Here is a 21576-nt window from a genome sequence, read left to right as displayed (position 1 = left end):
TTGGTGTATCGTCCACCTATTGTTTCGTTAGTCATCAGCAGTGTTCTAAAAGGCGGGATTAATCGCCCATTATTCGGCAATTAATCGGAATTTTGCCCTCTCCGATGAGATTAATGCCTTGGTGGATCGATTTGGCGCTCGAGAGGTTAATCGGCAATCGTCGGCGATTAATCGGTCGGCGGTTAATCGGCAATTAGTCGATTAATCGTTAAAAGGAAATCAATCGGTTAAAAGGAGATTAATAGGGGTAAAATCAGTATTTTTGGAAAATGAAGGGGGGTAACTGTTATATTTCATACCAGTTTAAAGGGGCTTCGGCTACACGTTCAGCCTTTAGGACTCATTGCAATCGATCGATCGACCGATCTTGGACTTCGAGTGAACTCGCTGCCGACTGTGAAGTCGCCGCCGTCTGCCATCGCCGTCGCACTGCTGTAATCTCTCTCTCTCTCGATCCCTCTCTCTCGATCGTATGATCTCTCTCACAGTTTCTCTCTCTTTCTCTCTCTCTCTCTCTCTCTCTCTCGTAATTTCTGTTTGTATTTTGAAAGTCCATGACTCCATGTGCATGGTATATATGGCCACGTCTGTACTCTGGACACTGTGGACAGTGGCCACAGTGGAGTAATTTTTTTTTTTTTAATCTTAAAACAAAGTGTAGTATTGAGTATTGACTGTATTGTTTGGTGTATTGTTAATCTTAAAACAAAGTGTAGTAATTTTTTTTAATCTACCCGTCTGGACTCTGGACATTGTATTGACTGTATTTTTTTTTTTTTTTTGTGTTACTGGTGTAGTTTATACTGATATAAAATGTCAATGAATCCCACTCATATTCCATCTTCGGAGGCCTTTAATTCTGCGCCGCTATTGAGAAGAAATTCAATTGATGTTGGATGGGATTATGGAGTTATTGTGGATCCTAGCAATAAGGACCGCCTACAATGCCTTTTGTGTGGGAATCAGTATACTGGAGGGGTTAGTAGGATGAAAAGACACATAGCTCAAATTAGGGGAGATGTTGCCTCATGCAATAGGGCAAGCAAGGAAGACATATTAAAGTGTAAGAAGCCAATTGATGATAATGCAGCTAAGAAGAAAAACAAGAAGAAAGCAGCCATGGAAATTAGGGAGGAAGTGAATATAGTAGGTGATGAATCCGAAGGTGATGAGATTGAAAATGTGGCAGTGGGATCAAAGAAGAGGCCCTATGTTCTTGGTCCCATGGATAGATATACAAATATCAATCCCGATTCTTCTGACACGAGTGGATTTAAGAAGATGAGACAACCAAACATAAATGATAGCTTTTGGAAGGAGAAGGGTCATAAAGTGAGTCAATACTTGGCTCGATGGGTGTACGAACCGGCATTCCATTTCATGCCATAGACAATGATAGCTTCAAACGTTTTGTTGAAGTGGTTGGTCTATTTGGCCTGGGATACCAACCTCCAAGCCGATACCAACTAAGGGAACCATTGTTGAAGGAGGAGGTGGAGAGAACCAAAACATTACTCGAAAAGCAAGAAGAAGAGTGGGCTTTGACAGGTTGCTCTATCATGACCAATGCTTGGACCGATCGAAAAAGGAGAAGCATTATGAACTTGTGCGTTAATTGTAAGCAAGGGACTTGTTTTCTTTCTTCAAAGGAAGATTCGGAGGCGTCACACACAGGGGTCTATATCTTTGACTATGTTGACAAGTTCATTGAAGATGTTGGGGCACAAAATGTAGTTCAAGTAGTGACGGACAATGCATCCAACAATGTGGCCGCGGCGGATTTGCTAAAGATCAAGAGGCCTAACATATTTTGGACCTCATGTGGCACCCACACAATTAACCTCATGCTTAAAGGAGTTGGTAAGCAATCCAAGTTTAAAGCAACTATTGATAAGGCCAAAGCGTTCACTATATTTGTTTATGCTCATCATAATACATTGGCGATGATGAGAAAATATACGAAGAAGAGAGACATAGTGAGGCCGGGTGTTACTCGATTTGCTACATCATTCTTGACTTTACAAAGTTTGATGGAAAAGAAACAAGAATTGCGAGCAATGTTTAGTAGCAATGCATGGGGTGAGAGTAAATGGGCTAAGAGCCCAAAGGGAAAAACGGCATATGCTACCGTGATGAGTCAGGCATTTTGGAATGGCGTAACCTTATGCTTGAAAGTGTTTGGTCCGTTGGTGATGGTTCTTCGACTTGTTGATGGGGATCAAAAGCCCTCAATGGGCTTTGTGTATGGAGAGCTCACAACAGCAAAAGAAGAGATCAAAGCGGCATACAAGCAAGTTGAGACTAACTACCGGCCAATACTAGATGTCATTGATGGGAAAGCTAAGGGTCGGCTAGATAGTGCATTGCATTTGACAGCTTACTTTTTGAATCCTTTTTACTTCAACAATTCTACCATTCAAGATGATCCTATCATTATGGATGGGGTTCTTACTTGTGTTGAAGCTTTCTTTCCCGATGATGTCAATGTTCAAGATGAAGTCATCAATAGAGAGTTGTTGAAGTATAAGAACAAAGAAGGTGGATTTGGAAGACCATTAGCCGCAATAGGATGTGCGACGAACAATGACTCTTATGATCCGGGTAAATAAGTAGTTACTTTCCTTCTTAGTATTATTCTTTTTGCTAAGTTACTTAGTACTATTTTTTTGTGTGCTTTCTTTCATGACTAATTGGATGGTGGTCTAACTATGGCAATCATACACCCAATTTGAAAAGAATGGCCACTCGAATTCTCTCTTTGACTTCAAGTTCATCGGGGTGTGAGAGAAATTGAAGCACTTTTGAGGGAGTAAGTACATACACTCTCTCTTTCTTTGTATAGATACATACAAAGAAAAGGAATAGACTAGATGCGACAAGGTTGAACAATCTAGTCTATGTCCAATTCAATGCCAAACTCATCAACAATAAAAGAAATGGGAAGGATGCATTACGTACTAAAGAATCAACAAATGCACAAGGATGGCTGGTTGAAGGTGGTGACGAGGCAGTTGACCCGGTTTCGGGACTTACATGGGAGGTAATTGGGGAAGCTACGAGAGCGGATGAAGTCCTTCAACCTAGAAGGACTACCAGAAATATTGGAGTACGAGAACTACATGGTGAAGATTTTGTGTCAGAGGATGATACCGAAGAGGAGGTAGATGAGGATTTTGAGTGTGAGTCCGATGGAGACGAAGTTATGCATGGATATGGAGAAGAAGAGGATGAGTAATTGACTAATAGTTTCGTACTTGATTTCATTTGGTTTGAACGTTGAAGTTTGTAATTGACTAGTAATTTTCCGTACTTGTTTTCATTTGGTTTGAACGTTGAAGTTTGTAATTGACTAGTAATTTTCCGTACTTTGTTTTATTTGGTTTGAACTATGAATATTGAACTTCTATGTCTATATTTGAAATGTAGAGAAGTGTTAACATTGAGTATCTGATAGCCAAAGAGAACTAAGAAATTTTTTGGGAGAGAAGATATATCACATCAACTATAAAAATTGTGATTATTAATGGTAGGGACTCTAGGGAGGTTGTAGAATATTTATAATAAAAAAAAACCGACTAATTGCTAAAAGGCGATTAATGGCCGATTAATAGGTCTCGAAGCTTGAAGGTGGTCGGCTGCCCGCCTAGCGCCGAGCGCTTTTTAGAACATTGGTCATTAGGTTCTTGGGTTCTCGAGATCTACTTTCTCTCAGTGTTTAGTCGCCTTCGTCAGTCTTTTGTATTTGTGTCTGCGCCATCTCCTGAGCATTAGCTTTCATTGTTTCTGGTGTTTCTGGTACCTCATTCAGCCGTGGCCGCGGTCGCGGCTATGATTCTAGGTTTAGTGGTCATGGTCATGGCCATGATTTAGGGTCTAGTGGTCATGGTTTTGGCCGTAGTTTTGGTGGTCGTGACTCTGACTTTGGTGCTCGTGGGGGTCACACGTAAGAGGGAGGTGGCCGTGGTCGCGGCCGTGGTTCCGAATTGTGTACTCATTGTGGGGGCAGAAATCATATGGTGGAGACTTGTGATCTTCACGATTTTCCCAAGGCTCATCAGGTTGCTACTTTTGAGAATGTTGAGCCACTTCCTCATACTATCGACACTGAGTTGACTATTCCTGCCGAGGAGTATCAGCACCTAGTGTCAAATCAGACTTCACCTTCCACTGTTACAGACAGGTCCCTTCGTTGCTTGTGTTGCATCTTCTAGTTCTTCCAATCCTTGGATTATTAATTCGGGTGCTTCTACTATCTTTTCTAGTTGTCAGCCTATTGGTAAACCGTCTCGCGTTACCTTACCCGACGGGTCAACCATTGAGATTAATGGTTTGGGTTCTGTTTTTGTCACTTCCTCTCTTACTTTGGATTCTATCTTACATGTTCCTCGTTTTCAATTTAATCTTATGTCTGTTAGAAAACATACGAAGTCCTTAAAATGCTACGTCACATTTTTCCTTCATGGTTGTGTGTTTCAGGATCTAAAGACGGGGAGAAAGATTGGTGGGGGTACTGAACGTGGAGGTCTATATTACCCTGCCGATGACATTCCTCGTAAGTCATCGGTGACACCATATCAACATCATTGTCGTTTGGGTCATCAATCTCTTCAGAATTTGAAACGACTGGTGCCATCATGTAGCCATGTTAAGGTTATGCAATATGAAGTCTGTAAGTTTAGTAAACACCGTCGAGTGTCCTTTTATCCTAGGTTGAGCGTCGTGTTTCGCGTCCTTTTGAGTTAGTACGTTTGGACATTTGGGGTCCCATCCATGCTCCCAATGTTTCTGATTTTCAATATTATGTTATTTTTGTTGATGATTTCTCTCGTGTTACATATCTTTATCTTATGAAAGAACGATCAAAGTTGTCTTTCTATCTTTAAGTCATTTTATATAGAAATAAAGATTCAATTTAATACTTGCATTCGTATATTTCGTTCAGATAATGTGCGTGAATATTTTAAAAATGCTCTTTCTTGAACATGGAATAATTCATCAATTTACTTGCGCTCGGACTCCACAACAAAATAGAGTTGTCGAACGCCAAATCCGGCATTTATCAGTAGTAATGCGGGCCATGTTAATTCAAATGCAGGTCCCTAAGTCTTATTGGAGTGATGTTGTGAGCTTGTTATTTGATCAATCGTATGCCATCCACCGTGCTTGGTGGTCAGATACCTCATGGTTTTATTTCCTAATCATCCTCTCCATTCCTTAACCCGTAAGGTGTTTGGGTGCACGGGCTATGTTCATGTACTGGATCCTGGTCGGGAAAAAATTGATCCCGGATCAATCTAGTGTGTATTTCTTGGATATTCGCACACTCAGAAAGGGTATAAGTGTTATTCACCCTCTCTTCGTCGTCACTTCGTGTGTGCTGAAGTCACGTTTAATGAGTCATTACCCTACTTCTCGGGTACAAACACTCCTGAGGCTGAGTCTATACTTCCTATCGTTGTTCCTTCTGTTCCTCAACCCTTGCAGGTGTATGTTCGTTGGCAGCAAGTATTAACAGTCCCATCAGTATTAGCCACCACGCCTCCTTCGTCCCAAGATCCGGTTGCATCTCCACCTCCACATCACCCGGTCTTCCTACAGCTCTCCGTAAAGGTACTCATGCTTGCACTACTCATCTCACTTATCACTACGTCTCTTATGATCACTTATCTCCTTCTCTTTGAGCTTTCACTTCGTCAGTTTCCTCTATACATGTACCTAATACTTTACAGAAGGCCCTTTCTTTGTCTGAGTGGCAGACAACAATGGAGGCAAGATGTCTGCTCTCCGTGAAAATGGCACTTGGGAGTTGGTTCCTCTTCCGCCAAGAAAGTCTACTATTGGATGCCGGTGGGTATTTACAGTCAAGTATAATCCAAATGGCACAGTCAAACGGTACAAGGCATGCCTTGTTGCCAAAGGCTATACCCAAACGTATGGAGTTGATTATGCGAAGACTTTTTCCCTGGTGGCCAAAATTACCTTTGATTGGATTCTTATTTCTGTGGCCGCCAACCTTGGCTGGCCCTTGTTTCAATTGGATGTTCTATGGCCGCCAACCTTGGTAGGCCATTGTTTCAATTGGATGTCAAGAATGCCTTTCTACACGGCGATCTACTCAATGAGATGTATATAGAGCAACCTCCTGGGTTTGTTGCTCAAGGGAGCATTCTCAAATGTGTCAGCTTTGCAAAGCCCCCTATGGTCTTAAGCAATCACCTCGAGCTTGGTTTGGCAGGTTTAGTGATGTTGTATTGCAGTTTGGTATGCATCGCTCTCATTCGGATCATTCTGTCTTCTCTATTCAATCAGATCGAAGGAAAATAGTGTTGATTGTGTATGTGGATGATATCATAATCACTACATGAAAGTATACTATGCTCGACCACAATATTTGCGATAGGGATTTTCTAGTATTTGCCACGGAAAAAAATCCCATGGCAACAAAAAGTTTAATTGCGACGGGATATATCCTGTGGCAAATAAGTGACCAAAAACTACGTCGTTCACTACGTCATCTACCAATAGCCAAAATTTCCCTCTTTTTCCCCCCCTCTCCCACGCACAACACACACAACAATTTGCCCTAGCTCTTGTGCACTGTAGCTCTGGTATCTCCGCCTCGCTCGTCGATTCCTCTCTCCTGTGGTGTCTCTCTCTCTCTGTGTTTGTTTCTCGACAATTCATCTTCTCTCACTCTCTCTCAAGTAAGATCTCTCATTGTTTCAATTTCTCAATGTCTTCCTCTTTTGCTCACTACCTCCAATTGTTGGTTGTGTCTAGGTGAGCCCTAACTCAGCAAAAAGCTCTTAATTTGCAATCTCACCAAAGTTGAGCATGAAAGCTGCTCCTGTTCACGTTCTCTCTGCCGATCTTCTTGGTCACATGACTGGACCATTCTCTGGTTAAGGTTTGATTCTGAATTTTTTTCGATTCTCGTTCTTAATCCTAAATTCCATGTGTAAATTGATAAATATCATGGCCTAGAAAATTGGGAACGTCGATTGAGTCATACATAGGTTGATGTTGATGTCATTAGGTATGAGGGAAAGTGGAATCTTACCTAGGTTCTCTTGACACTGGCTACACACAAAACCATAGAAACACCTATTGGTTCGCTTCTGTCTTTTGTTTCCTCTATCCATCTACAACTGATATCAATGGGAATAGATTTCTAGAGTACTCCTAAAATCAACCACTCACTTCTTTATGACTTACAATTGTTCGATAAAATGTGTAAATGAACAATTTTTTGCATTCAAACATAAAGAAAAGAGAGCTACTATGAGTTTTTAGTTGCTTCATCGGTGTGTACTTTTTGTTTCATATTATAGGTTCTTCTAACATTGTCTAATCTCTGTGAGATAAAGTTCAGATGACAAGGGACACAACTTATGAAACCATTGTCAGCAAATAATTTTGTAAATTATTTACTTCGTAAATTTCTTGGATCTGGTCAAATATTGTGAATATTTGTTGTCTATGGCTACAAGGTGTTTGACAAAAAGTCTCATATCCTGACCACAAATTCTTGATTGGTTATCGCTATTTCTTATTCTAGCAATTTTTAGAACATTGCACATGATGTGACTGCTGCTTTTGCAAGCTTTTCATTAATTGTGGTCATCTCCTAAGAGATTGCTGTCTGGATTTTGGCAGGTTGGAGTTCTTATTGGCAAGTAGGGGGAAGCCAGGGCTGCTAAACGAACCAAACAGCTCGAGCTCGGCTTGAGCTCCGCTCGACTTTTGGCTTTTTCAAACTCGTTTATTAGAAATATAAGCCAGGCTCAATCATGTTTTTTCATTTGTTTATTAATTCAAGCCAAGCTTGAGCATATAGGTGTTTGGCTCAATAAGCTCGTGAACAAAATGGTCATTCCATAAATACTAAAAATATAGCGGTAGATTAATAAATATTCTAAAATATGAGATATAAATCTGCCTTTCACAGTTTTACAATACTATTGCATTCAAATAGGAATCATTGATCTGGGATCATTTTGTTCGTCAAAAAAAAAAAAAATATATATATATATATAGGAATCATTGAAGAAGCCTTATCATTATTTATCTTTTTATTATGAATCATAGAACTTAGTTAGGAGGCAATTAAGAGTTTGTTTTCTTTATTTTGCTTAAGATGAAAAACCTTGTTCGGTTGTGGGTTTGGACAATTTTTGGGTTTGGTTTTTAGATAATGAGTGAGGAGAGAAAATAAGGTAATAATTGGGGATAGAGGTAATGAGTGGAGAGAGATAGAGAGAAATGAGATTAATGATTGGATATAGGGATAATGAGTGGAGAGAGTAATGATTGAAAATATAGGTAATGAGTGGATTTGGATTTGGAAAATATTTTCCAAACCCACAACCGAACAAGGGCTTAAGACAAGTTTGATTTTGAGGGTATATAATTAATTTGATGAATATGGTAGCTAGTAATTGAATTTTATGTTTATAAGCCAGCCAAGCTTATCACGAACACAAAATTTCAAGCTCGAGCCAAGCTTGAACAATTAGTCTCAAAAAGTTCTCAAGCTCAAGCCAAGCTTGAAAACATGTAACAAAGAGTCAAGCCAAGCTTGAACAATGTTGTGCTTGGCTTGTTTGGCTCAATTAGCACCCCTAGGGGAAACTATACGGTTTTTGCAAATTAATTTATGTGCCAAGATTAAGATCACAAGGGATGCAAATGTTGATCCTAATTCTACCACCAGGCCTGCAGAACTTATAGGAACTTTAGAAAATATAAACAAGGCTGAGAACCTGAAAAAGGATGTTCTAGCTGAGGTTCCAAACCACTATTTCGTTTGTGTTCTTAATTGCTCTTACTCCATAACTAGCAATTGCTGACTATGAACTATTTCTTGTAGTGTTGTTCAGTTACAACCCCTTGAAATGCTAGGATTGGTCAAATGGTTACCATTGATGGGTCTCCACCCACCAAATATGAGCCCCAAATGGTTGAATCGTCCCCCATATGGAAATGTATGGCTATCTTGTTCAAAGGTTTGAATCCTGTACTTTATTTGTCTTTTCCATTTTTCTATTACCTGAATTCTAAAATTGATTAGAGCATTTTCCACCTATATTAGAATACTAAGACATCTACTAGGTATTTACTTGTTCATTTAAAAATGACTTGATTTTGAGCCAAGAGTATAATATTTGAGTATGAAACAACTTAATAGTACCTAACTTGAGGTTATGATGGCATTGACGCTAACATTAGAGCTGACTACATGCTCTAGTTTTTGCGGAGAACATTGGTCCCTCAAATGTATCCTAGGTTTATCTAAGGATTCTTTTAATCTTAAATTAATTTAGCACGTTATGGTTCGTATAATTAGCTGCCTGAAGAGTGACTACTTGGATGTGCCTTCCTCCTTGGGTTGAAATTAGATAATTATCAACTACTGAAGTCAATTTGAAGTTTGTGATGCTCTAATTTTGTTTAGCGTTTACTATAAATAATAAAACTTGTTCGTACTTCTTACCTATGGAGACTTCTATAGATCCAAACGTCAAACTTTGTGTTGATCAGAGGGAGATATTTCCTCATGCAGACCATTATTGTCATTTGGTAGACAAGTTGAATTATCTCACCGATACACGGCCTCATATCTCGTTTTACGGTATGGTAAGTCAGTACATGTCAGCTCCTCATCTTCCCCATTGGAAAGCTTGTCTTTGTATCGTGAAGTATCTTAAGGCTCATCCTGGACGTGATCTATTTTATTGTTGAAATGGTCATTTGCGTGTAGAAGCCTTTCCCGATGCTGATTGGGTAGGATCGCCATCTGATAGATGGTCAACAACTGGGTACTGTAATTTTGTCAATGGCAATCTAGTTACTTGGAATGGAAGAGCAAGAAACAAACTATTGTTGCATGGTCTAGTGCTGAAGCAGAATCGTGCAGAGCTTTGCTCGAGGAGTTGGGGTTTGGCGTGCAGTTACCCATCCCTATGTATTGTGAATAATCAGGCAGCAATACATATCGCTTTGAATCCGGTGTTTCATGAGAGAACCAAAGATATTGAAGTAGATTGTCATGGTGGTGTGTTGGCTACTCCTTTTGCGTCTATAGGAGCTCAGTTGGCAGATATCTTTACCAAACCATTGTTTAAACCATGTTAAGAGTTTTTATGTAACAAGTTATGATTCATTGATATTTATTCTTTAGCTTGAGGGGGAGTGTTAGAATAGTTTAGTCTTTGTCCCACATCGGTTAGTTATGTAATAAGTCACTGGATAATATAAATAAAGTTCTTATGTGTTAGGGTTAATTAACACCATATACATACTTCCAATTCAAGCTCTGTATTCTCAAAAAAAATTAAACAAAGAAGCTATTTTTTATGGGGAAAAAAATTAAGCATTTACAACTTGACGGTTTTGAAAATGACATTATTGACCTAATCTTTTGGCTTTTAATAATGATTATAACATTTAATTTCTTTTAGTGGACATTACATTTCACAAGAAAAATCACAAAAAGCAAATGGTAATTCAAGTAAATACCTATAGGACCAAAACTGCAACGACCCTTTTCTCCAAACATATGCAATATTCACAGATGGTCCATGCTCCTAGAGAATCTAACGGTCGATATAACTGACCATAAGAATTGAGATATAACTACGAATATGAAACTGGCCATGTAGTCTCATCTAACTGCACTAGAACTGCAGTTCTTCAATAATTATACATAGAAGAGGTAGCTTAGTTGCACATTGCAGGGGCAGGAGCCGGATGGGGGCGGAGGATCATAGAAGCCTCTTGTTTGGGCGCACCGGGGGCAAAGTTGTAAAAATTGCCAAGCGCTAATCAAGCGGTCGGCCACCTTCCAGCGGTTAACGGATTAATCGATGCATATTAATTAGTAATCAGCGATTAATCGTTAGTCGGACCTAATCGGATTGGTGCAGATTAATTCCTCGTTTTAGAACACTGTCGGGGGAGAGTATAAGACAATTCGTAAAAATACAAATATGAAATTCAAAAAAATAAGGGCAAAGTATAGATTACCTCCCTATGGTTAAGGCCTTTGGCGCATCACCTCCCTGACATTTTGAAATGACCAATTCACCTCCTCGTGGTTTCGAACTAAAATGCAATGCTAACTCCGTGAACGGCAGATCTTAAAATGACTAGCATACCCCTCTCCCTTCTCTTTTAATGTAGCTAACTTGAAAATTTAATCACTTTCTAAATATTCCAAAAACGTATTACTTGACAATAATTGATTTTTGCTTTTCTTTTCTCCATTCTCATGTTTTACAACATGAAACTTTTAGTTAGACAATCGGTTCTTATTTTTTACTCTGTGGATAAATTAAGTTAGAAAATTATTCTTCAAACTAAAATGCAAACTAACCTCAATTTCTTCCATCTCATGCCATTACCTACTGTCCAAAACCTAAAATTTCCAATTAATATTACACTTTTTTTTTACCCCCAAATCAACCATAGAAAACCCATAATCATATCTGGACCAAATCAGAGAACCCTAAAAAAAATTCAGGAAATTGAGAGCTTGAACACCGAATGTGACGACAAAGGTTGTATATATCAAATTCTTACCTCCATCGGTTCTTTGATCTGGCCACCGCCGATTAATCAGCGAGGGTGTCACTGATCGCAGATTGAAGAGAGAGAGAGAGAGAGAGAGTTTTTGTTCTAGGTTTGGAGTTTTGGTTCTAGGTTTGGAGAGAGAGGAGGGAAATTTGGGTCTTTGGGTTGGGTAATGGTCATGTATGAGTATATATCTAACTGTATACATAACTATGAGACCTGCTTTGTTCTTTTTATTACAAAAACTATTTGCAATTTATTTATAAAAAAAAATCCTGATTCTGGGTTTGTAGAAGTTAGATTGTGATTCTTGGTTTGTGTTCGATTTGTTTGATTGGTGTTAATTGGAGGTTTGAAAGTGGTAGAGGCTAAGATTAGGGTTGATGGTGGGCGTTGATTTATATTATTTGGGGAAGATGAAGAATACGGGTATTGTTGTCTTCTCACATGAAAGTTCAACTTTATTTAATCTGTTTTTTCATTCCAACTCTCAAAATTGGTATGTGAGTTTGGAAGGAAAACATAACAGTGGCACATTAGTCCGAAACCATGACGAGGTGAATTGGTCATTTCGAAATGTTAGGGAGGTGATGCGCCAAAAGCCAAAATCATAGGGAAATAATCTATACTTTGCCCAAAAACTAATGTCATACTTAATCCGTGTCAACTGCAAATATTGTTTAAGCGAATGTAAGTAAATATTCATGTTTATACTAAGTACTTGAGCAAGTTTGAGTTAATATTTGGTAAATTATATTTTGCCCCCTCTAACTATCACCCGGTTACACTATGCCCCCTCTAAATTTTTTTTTTGTTTGCAATTAACAGTGGACGGCATTAATGGTGCAAGCGAAATCCCACTTATACCCCGCGGCATATACGATGGAGGTGCAATTGGGACGACATAGTCAACCCTAAATCTCAATGTACTTCCTTCTCAACCAAAACTACCCGCCGCATAGTCTTTCACAAATCAAGAAGAAGAAGAAGAAGTGCTTATTCCTTTACATATTCACCTTCAACATCAAATTACAAACATAAATACATACACACATGTATGGAGAAAGAGGGGGGGGAATCTACGAAGTCCTCTTTTGCGGCACCTACACCACCAACACCAGCTACAAAGTCCTCGTCTGTGTCAAAGAAATGAAACTATTCTCCTAACTTGTCGCCGTCACATGAGGAAGCTTGATGTGGTGAACGGCAGCGGATATGGCGGTGGGAGAAGGAGCCGAACCATGGCTTAAGGAGATGCCGATCAGCAGATCTATTGGTTGAGGTGGTTGTGAGGGCTCCAGCAATGATGCGGGAAACGATTGCAAGGAAAGCTTGATGCGGTGAACAGCAGCGGCGACGATGCGGGAAGCAGTGGCGAGGAAAGCTCTGGCATCGTCACTACAGCTCTTGAAGAGGATGGTTTGTTGTGGGTCTGGGTGATGTGCTAATTGGGATCGCAGTTGTCAATTCAACCGGCCAACCCATCTACGGCCTTCCCCAACGCCACCGCCACCGCCACCGCGACCTCCCCCACACCGACTACCTCTACTACATCATCACCCGGATTCAGCTCCGTCTACCTCCCCACTGTCTCAGCACTGTCACTCGAGCGAAAGAGTGATGGAAGAGAGATCCGTTCTTTACTAATTACTAGGGCTTTTCATCCAAAAAGGTCAAATGAGGGCAAAATAGTCCCATATTTGAGTTCAGTCACTGTGTCACCAAGTTCCATCCAAAACAGTAACAGATTGCAAACGGCAGGCCTTAGGTGCAAATCGATTCATAGATAAAGGGGGTTAAGTGTTGGATTCAAAAGTTTAATGGGGGCAAAGTGTGTCGGGGTGATAGTTTGAGGGGGTTTATTATAATTTCCTCTTAATATTTTTCTAGTATCTTATCATTACTTCATATGATTTCTTGCTTGGTATCTTTTACTTTGTTTCTTAAGGGTACTGCTAAGAGGTTCCATCCTAGTTTTGTGAGGATTCATTTCCCAATGGGAGCGAGTTTCCAAGGAGAATCTGACATGAGAACACGGGAGCAAGGTTCTTAGGTGGATTCGCCACCCCAATAGGACGTTCCTACTTCCTATAAGTAAGAGGGGAGTACATAGAAACTAAGAACTCTAATTCACATCAACTAGAGCATCGACCATCAAGGACTCTGGCGCAGTTTACCATAGTTTTCTTCTTAGGCATGGATAGGACCAAAGGTAACAAGCTTTATAAACACAGTGTTATAGAACTTAGTGAGGCTATGCGCTTAAAAGTCTAGTGGGCAAGTCCTTATGAGGCATGAGGCCAAATAGAGAGAAACACAATATTAAACACACAAAATCAAATCCACTTAAGTGAGAAGAGAAGGTAACAAGTCGACCCCCTTCATCCCAAAATATTTGAAGAAAAACAAAATTAAGAGACAAAAAGTTCTTTGTATGTGAAGGATATGATCTAACTTGGCGTTTTTGAGTACCGAAGGAACATACCTGGGGATCAACTATCCAACCATGATATAGTGGAATATCCAAAAGATCAAATATGGCACACTCAGGAGTAAACTCAAAATCATGAATCCTGCAAAAAATTTCAAGTGTTGTGATCACAAATAGTAATAGAAATGGACGAGGTTAAACGCTACATCAAAACTATTATTGGACTGTAAATTGCAAGATGATGGATGGCCACTACCGAATTTTTTTTGGAAATTTAACCTCAAAAATTTTATGTTTACGTCAATTCCAGTAGCAAGGCGAGGAAGCAAATCAATTGCATCAGCGATGTTCTGCTGTTGGTTTTGAGCGTACTCAGCATCTTTGCTCTGTACCCCAATTAAAAAGAGTCAAAATTCACACAAAACAATGAAGAGAGCATTTTTTTTTTCGGTGCGTTTCTCAACAGACATGAGACACAGAAAACACAATATTGTAAACGAACAAAAGAAAAAAACAAGCAACTTGCCTCAAATTGTAGCATTTTCTTTTCCATAGTATGAACCTAATAACCAAACAGCACTTAAATTTACGAAAGAACAGAGGATTACATTCACATTACTGTTCGAATCTATTAGCCGCTCCGCAACAAGTGAGAGCAACTTCTCCTGCGACACCTCTGTAATGTCTGGACTTAAACTCAAGTTGTTCTTTAATAGGAGAACATTACCTATCCAAGAAGGTACATCTTGATCATCAAAACATAGCACTAGCATCAAAACATAATCAGGAAAATTCAAAGGAAGAAAGGAAACCTTAACCATCAATACTTACAATAAAATCAACTCATAAACATTCAATACTTAAAAAATACTTGAAAAGAAACATATAATCCATCATTAACATGTTTTCTAATCTTCAAATTCAAGTCAAGGAAACTATGACACTCTATCACACAGCTAACCGTTTGATGCAGTCACTTTTACTATGTCATTACCATTATAGTAGGTATCCTTATCCTCATAGTGTAGTATGTAATAGGGCTACTATTGTATTTATGTTTAGTGCTTTAAGTGTTTGTGCCTAGCTAGCCATATATATTGGCCTAGGTTTTCTTTCCTTGGTAGTTTTATCATTTTCAAAAGATAGAATATCTAAAGGCAGACTCTTTCGTATCCCTTTTGGGAGTTTCTCTCTCTCTACATTTCTCAAAGGATATTTTAGGTTGCATTATTTGGTATCAGAACATCTAGGCTCAGATCCTAACCACTCATCCCACCAGAAACCTCACCGGAAACCCAAATCTCACAGGAAAACTCGCCGGAACCATAAAACCTTGCCAGAGCCCCAATCCACTCAAAATTCATGAATCTACCTGTCCCAAGACCCCAAATCTCGATTTCAACCCTTAAAACCCACAGATTGACCATTTTTGGAGCTGATTTTCCCATTTCGAATAACAAACCCATTTCGAAGCTCAATCTCAACTTTTCCAGCCATTTCGGCGCTCGAGAAGCCCCGATCTACCTACTTCACATTTGACCCACCCATTTCGCCACTCTAGAGACCTGCAAAGTACAAGTTCAGTACTCGGATCAGGTCGCCGGTACTCGAATCAAGTGTTCTGACCATTTTCAGCACTCGAAACTGTATCCTAGACCTTTCGATCTACTTTTTCGGCACTCAAACAAGTGTTATAGGTTCAATTTCATTTAGGTTTTTCTTGTTCGTTGCTATTTGCTTTGGTTTCTTGTGATTTGTTGTGGGTTTGTCACTATTTGGGATTGTTTGTGTTGATTGCTCACGATTCGTGGTGGTTTGGAGTCCCGAGTTGACTGGGTGTTTATTATTTGGGGTTGATTTTGGTATTGTAATGGCTCATAGAGGTAGAGGTAGAGGATTGCAGTGAATAATGGCAAAGAGAATGAGCATGGCAACCAAAACCATGAGAGGTGTTGAACGAATTTCTCAATGTTTATTCTTCTCCCATTGGAGGTCAATTTATAATACAAGGTACCTATCAACTAAGGAAACAAAATCTTGAAATAAGGAAATACACATAATCAAATATACAGATTCCTAAACTAGCTACCTAAATTATTTTCCTTCCTAATTTAAATATCGAAAAATCTATGAGTACCGACCATTGGGGGAGAGAAAACGTACCGACGGCCGCCGGCGGGCCGTCTCCGGCCACCGGACGGCCGATCCGAGCCGTTCAAAAATTCTAAAAAATAAAACCGAGGGGGTCTACGCGGGAATCAAGGGCATCCGAGGTGTTTAGGGTGCTTGATCAAAGCACCCTTTTTTCGTGTATATATGTACACACACATATATACACGAAAAAAGGGTGCTTTGATCAAGCACCCTAAACACCTCGGATGCCCTTGATTCCCGCGTTGACCCCCTCGGTTTTATTTTTTAGAATTTTTGAACGGCTCGGATCGACCGTCCGGTGGCCGGAGACGGCCCGCCGGCGGCCGTCGGTACGTTTTCCCTCCCCGTGGTCGGTACATATAGCAACACTCTTTAAATATATATAGCCAACACTCCCCCTCAAGTTGGAGAGTATATATCATGTACACCCAGCTTGCAACATATAGAATCAATGGTAGCTTTGGGAAGAGCTTTGGTGAAAATATTTGCGAGTTGAGACCCCGAAGGAACGAAAGTAGTAATCTCCTTAGACTCCACTTTTGATCGAATGAAGTGACAGTCAACCTCGATGTGTTTAGTTCGCTCATGAAATACTGGGTTGTTAGCTATATGAATAGCAGCCTGATTATCGCAATAGAGAGGAGTAGGATCGTGTACTGGAATCCCGAATTCACGTATAAGAGTGCGTAGCCAAGTGAGTTCACATGTTGTTTGCGCCATAGCTCAATACTCAGCCTCAGCACTAGAACGAGCAACAACTGACTGCTTTTTACTTTTCCAAGTAACGAGGTTACCACCAATAAAAGTACAAAAGCTAGTGGTGGATCAACGGTCTGCAGGAGAGCCTGCCCAATCAGCTTCGGTATATCCCTCGATGCGAAGATGACCAAATGATCGATAAAGAAGTCCACGTCCTGGAGCATTTTTAAGATACTTCAGGATACGAATGGCTGCCTCCATATGAGGAAGACGAGGATGAGTCTTGACTAACCACACTGAATGCATAGGAAATATCAGGTCGAGTAATCGTAAGGTAGATAAGTCTATTTACCCAAAAAAAGGTAGATAAGTCTACCTATAAGTCTCCGATAAGCTTCAGGATCATCAATCAACTCACCATCGTTAGGAAGTAACTTTAAATTAGTATCCATAGGAGTGGTGATAGGTTTGGAACCAAGATATCTTGTATCTCTCAAAAGATCAAGAGTGTACTTCCTTTGAGACAAACTGATGCCTACTTTGGATCGAGCAACCTCAATACCAAGAAAGTACCGAAGCTTGCCCAGATCTTTAGTAAGAAAACTAGAGCAGTGGTGACGAATCAAGCTTTGAATTCCAATACTATCACTGCCAGTGATGACAATATCATCCACATAAACGACCAGAATCACAATCCCACGATCGGTCCTTTTAAAGAACACAGAGTGATCAGCCTTACTTCAAATCATGCCATGAGCAACAACAAAATTGCTGAACTTATCAAATCAAGCACGAGGAGACTGTTTGAGGCCATATATAGTTTTACGAAGTTGACAAACACTCTCCCCCTTGGACTCAAACCCGGGCGGTTGAGCCATATAAACAGTCTCAGACAAATCCCCATGCAAAAACGCATTCTTGACATCCAGTTGATGAAGCGGCCAATCAAGATTAGCAGCGAGAGATATAATAACACGAATAGAGTTGAGTTTGGCCACCGGAGAGAATGTCTTGGTATAATCAATGCCATAGGTCTGAGTAAAACCTTTGGCCACGAGGCAAGCTTTAAGATGATCAACGGTGCCATCGGGATTATGTTTGACAGTAAAAACCCATCGGCAACCAACAATATGAGCCCCAGAAGGCTGGGAAACCAAATCCCAAGTATGATTCAAATCCAGAGCACGCATCTCTTCTTGCATTGCCGAATGCCAACCAGGATGAGGAAGAGCTTCCTGATACGATTTGGGAATACTAACAGAATAGAGTGATACAGAAAAAGCGTGAAACAAGGAGGATAAACGATTATATGAAACAAAGTGAGAAATAGGATAAGATGTACAAGTACACGTACCCTTTCGCACTGCAATGGGTAGGTCAAGAGAAGAAACTGAAGGTGGATCTATAGACGGCGGAGGAAGCGGTGGGGGAGAATGAGGAGAATCCACTGGCAAATAGCCGGAGGGCGGCGAACATAGACATGGGTAACCGGGGGTCTAGCAATATCAGGAAGTACCGGAGTATTGATTAAGGGATCCTGTAAGTGAGTGCTCTCTTGAGAATAATAGGGAACCGTCTCAAAAAAAGGTGACATCGGCACTAACAAAATGCTTACGTAGTGTAGGACTATAACACCTATATCCCTTTTGTGTTCATGAGTAACCAAGAAAGATACATTTATGAGAGCGAGGATCAGGATGCAAGTTGTGAACAAATGCAACACAGCCAAAAAAATTTGGGGGAAGAGGAAAGGGATTCTTATCAGGAAACATGACTTGAAAAGGGGATTTACCCCGTAAAACACGAATCGGCATTCTATTTAAAAGGTACCCAGCAGTAAGAATTGCATCTCCCCAAAAATATTTTGGCACATGCATGTGGATCATGAGAGCACGAGCAATGGCCAAGACAGGACCATTTTTTCATTCAGCAATACCATTTTGTTGTGGGGTACTGAAACACAGTAAAGATTTGCGATCGAGCTGTAAGTACATAAATCCAAGTTAAACGATAAAAATCATCAATAAAAGTAACAAAATACCAAGAGCCACATAAACCAATGATCCGAGAGGGTCCCCAAATATCAGAGTGAACAAGAGCAAAAGGGTGCAAACTAGGTGAATCAGTGCGAGGAGAAAAAGTAACTCTCTGATGTTTACAAAGTTCACAAGTTTCACAATTAAAAGTAGAAAAATCAGGTAAAGATGGAATTAAAGATCTAAGGTTAACAAATGACGGGTGCCCTAGACGACAATGCCACCGATATGGTGTTGTGGTAGAATGAAGAGCAAATGGATCCGAGGAACTAGACGACTGGAAGTAGTAAAGGCCATTCTTCTCATATCCCCCACCAATCATCCTCTACGTCTTGAGATCCTGAAATTCACAATGAGAGGAATAGAAGGTTACTTGAACATTGGGAATTGTGGGTGAGTTTTTGAATGGATAGTAAGTTAAAAGGAAAGCCGGGTAAATATAAAACGAAAGTAAAAGTGAGACCAGAAGTACGATATGTGCCGATGCCATGCACTTGAGTTTTTGTTCCATTAGCAACAGTAACATAGGAAGGAGCAGAAGGAGAAATAACATCAGATAAGAGGGACAAATTACCAGTCATATGGTCAGTGGCTCCAGAATCGAGAACCCAAGGTGCATGGGAGGAGGAATGAAGACATGTGTTACCTGAATAGACAACATTGGCAGTGGAGGAAGAAGATGCAGGTGCTCGTTGGATCATAGAATCATACTCAGATTTAGAAATAGTGATCTGATCTGAAGGAACAGACTCAGATGGCTCCCCCTCAACCATAGCTTGATTAGCCCATGCAGGTTTGCCATGAAGTTTCCAACAGAAATCAACAATATGATTAGTGCGATTACAGTGAGTGCACTTCTTAGTACCGCGACCACCGCGACGGCCACCACGGTCAGAAGAACCAGTATGACCGCGGTTATAACTCACAGAGTTCCCAGAGGATGGGATATAGCGAGCACTAAGAGCAGCAAGAGCAGAGCGAGGAGCACTCTCTAGAGTAGAATGATGAGTGGCTGCCCTACGAACACGAGCAAAGGCTTCACCAATAGAAGGAATATCCTGGCCAGATAAAATATTGGAGCTAACTGGAGCAAGATCTGATTTGAGACCAGAGAGAAACTTAGCAACCTGAAACTCATTCCTGTATTTTTGCTGAGTCGCCAGATCTATGGTTAAGGGTTGATAGATGTTTAACTCATCCCACATACCTTTCAATTTTGAAAAATATTCCTCCACCGGGCCTTCTCCTTGTTGAAGGGAGAAAATGTTCTGATAAATCTGATAAATACGAGAGAGATTCTGATCAGAGGAATATAATATACGAATAGTATCCCAAATGGCTTTGGAAGTCTCTAAGCAAGCCACATTATTAAAAATATCAGGTTTAATAAAGTCATAATATGGGCATCGTGTGTGCCCCAAGTGGGATCAGAAGATGGTGGACTATAATAAAAGAGGTCTCCTCACTCGCGCGGAGAGAAACAGATACAACCCGAGACCATGGGAGATAGTTGGATCCATTTAGTTTAATAGTAGTGAGAGTCCGATTATAAAAATTCTGCCGAATAGCATCTGATGATCCTCCTGATTTATCCTTGTTTTCCTTGTTTTTATCACCCATGATGTAAAAAGGAAGACAACCAAAGATAAATAGGATTAAAGATACCTCCAAGGTGTAGAATCAGAGAGATGGGGTTTCGAACAGCCTCAAATATTCTGACCCAGTAAGTTTCAGATGCAAACAGAGAGCAGTAGCTGCAAACGAATCACAGATCTACATCAAAAACTGATCTCCGGAGTTGCTACAGTCCTGCAAGTGTCCGGTGAAGGAGGAAGAAGCTCTGGCGAGGGTCGTTGGAGGTAGAGGAGGCTCTGGCAAGGTCATCGAATGTTGTCGGAGATGGAGAGATACAGTAACAGCGAGAGAGACAGCGACTGCGAGAGACAATGAGTGAGAGATACCCCAACAGTGGCTAGGGTTCTGTTTAGGGTTGGAACAAAATTAGATTCAGAGAAACGAAAGAAAGGTACGAGGGTTTCTGCTTTCTAGTATGAGAGAGACGAGAAAAAGAAAAAGAAAAATATTAGGGTTTCTTAACCCGCTCTGATACCATGTTGAACGAATTTCTCAATGTTTATTCTTCTCCCATTGGAGGTCAATTTATAATACAAGCTACCTATCAACTAAGGAAACAAAATCTTGAAATAAGGAAATACACATAATCAAATACACAGATTCCTAAACTAGCTACCTAAATTATTTTCCTTCGTAATTTAAATATATACAGCCAACAAGAGGGAAGAGTTGAGACAAGAAAATGCTACCCTAAGGGCGATGATACAACACTTGCAAGTGTTCAGCAAGGGTTGTGGAGAGTCCGAGGACTCTTTAAGTCACTTTGACAACTCGTTTGGTGATCCAAATTAGCGCACGCCACCTCCCGCTCACTTTCCTTACAAGTGGGAGAACAACATCAAGATTAAACTTCTCAAGTTCAATGGAAGTCTTAACTTGGTTGAATTTGTAGTTGAATACCGTTGAAAGAGTGTTTGATTATGGCGAAGTTAGTAGCTATCCGTCTCAAAGGAAGGGCTCCACTAGGTGGGAGGAGTTGCAGCTTAAAAGGAGAAGATTAGAGAATGGGAGAAAAAGAATAAGAAACTCAATGAGTAATTCTTGCCTTGC

At 40.3% G+C, this 21576-nt stretch overlaps 1 protein-coding gene across 4 annotated transcripts in view; it reads right to left on the bottom strand.

Annotated features, from left to right (window-relative positions):
* Positions 1-21576, bottom strand: part of LOC131308123 (uncharacterized) — a 47697-nt gene that overhangs the window by 19636 nt on the left and 6485 nt on the right. For 2 of the 4 annotated variants that reach the window (XM_058334941.1, XM_058334942.1), the window contains exons 2-4: positions 14611-14729; positions 14282-14388; positions 14057-14144 (exon numbers count right to left, since the gene is read on the bottom strand). In XM_058334941.1, coding sequence (XP_058190924.1) covers positions 14057-14144; positions 14282-14388; positions 14611-14729 — 314 coding nt within the window. Of the gene's footprint in view, positions 1-14056; positions 14145-14281; positions 14389-14610; positions 14730-21576 lie in introns of those variants that run through there. The other 2 variants (XM_058334943.1, XM_058334944.1) reach the window with 2 other exon arrangements.

The sequence above is a fragment of the Rhododendron vialii genome, chromosome 11a, assembly GCF_030253575.1.
Source record: "Rhododendron vialii isolate Sample 1 chromosome 11a, ASM3025357v1".
Classification (NCBI taxonomy): domain Eukaryota; kingdom Viridiplantae; phylum Streptophyta; class Magnoliopsida; order Ericales; family Ericaceae; genus Rhododendron; species Rhododendron vialii.
Note: the sequence above shows the minus strand (reverse complement) of the source record. Positions and strands in the feature narration are given on the sequence as shown.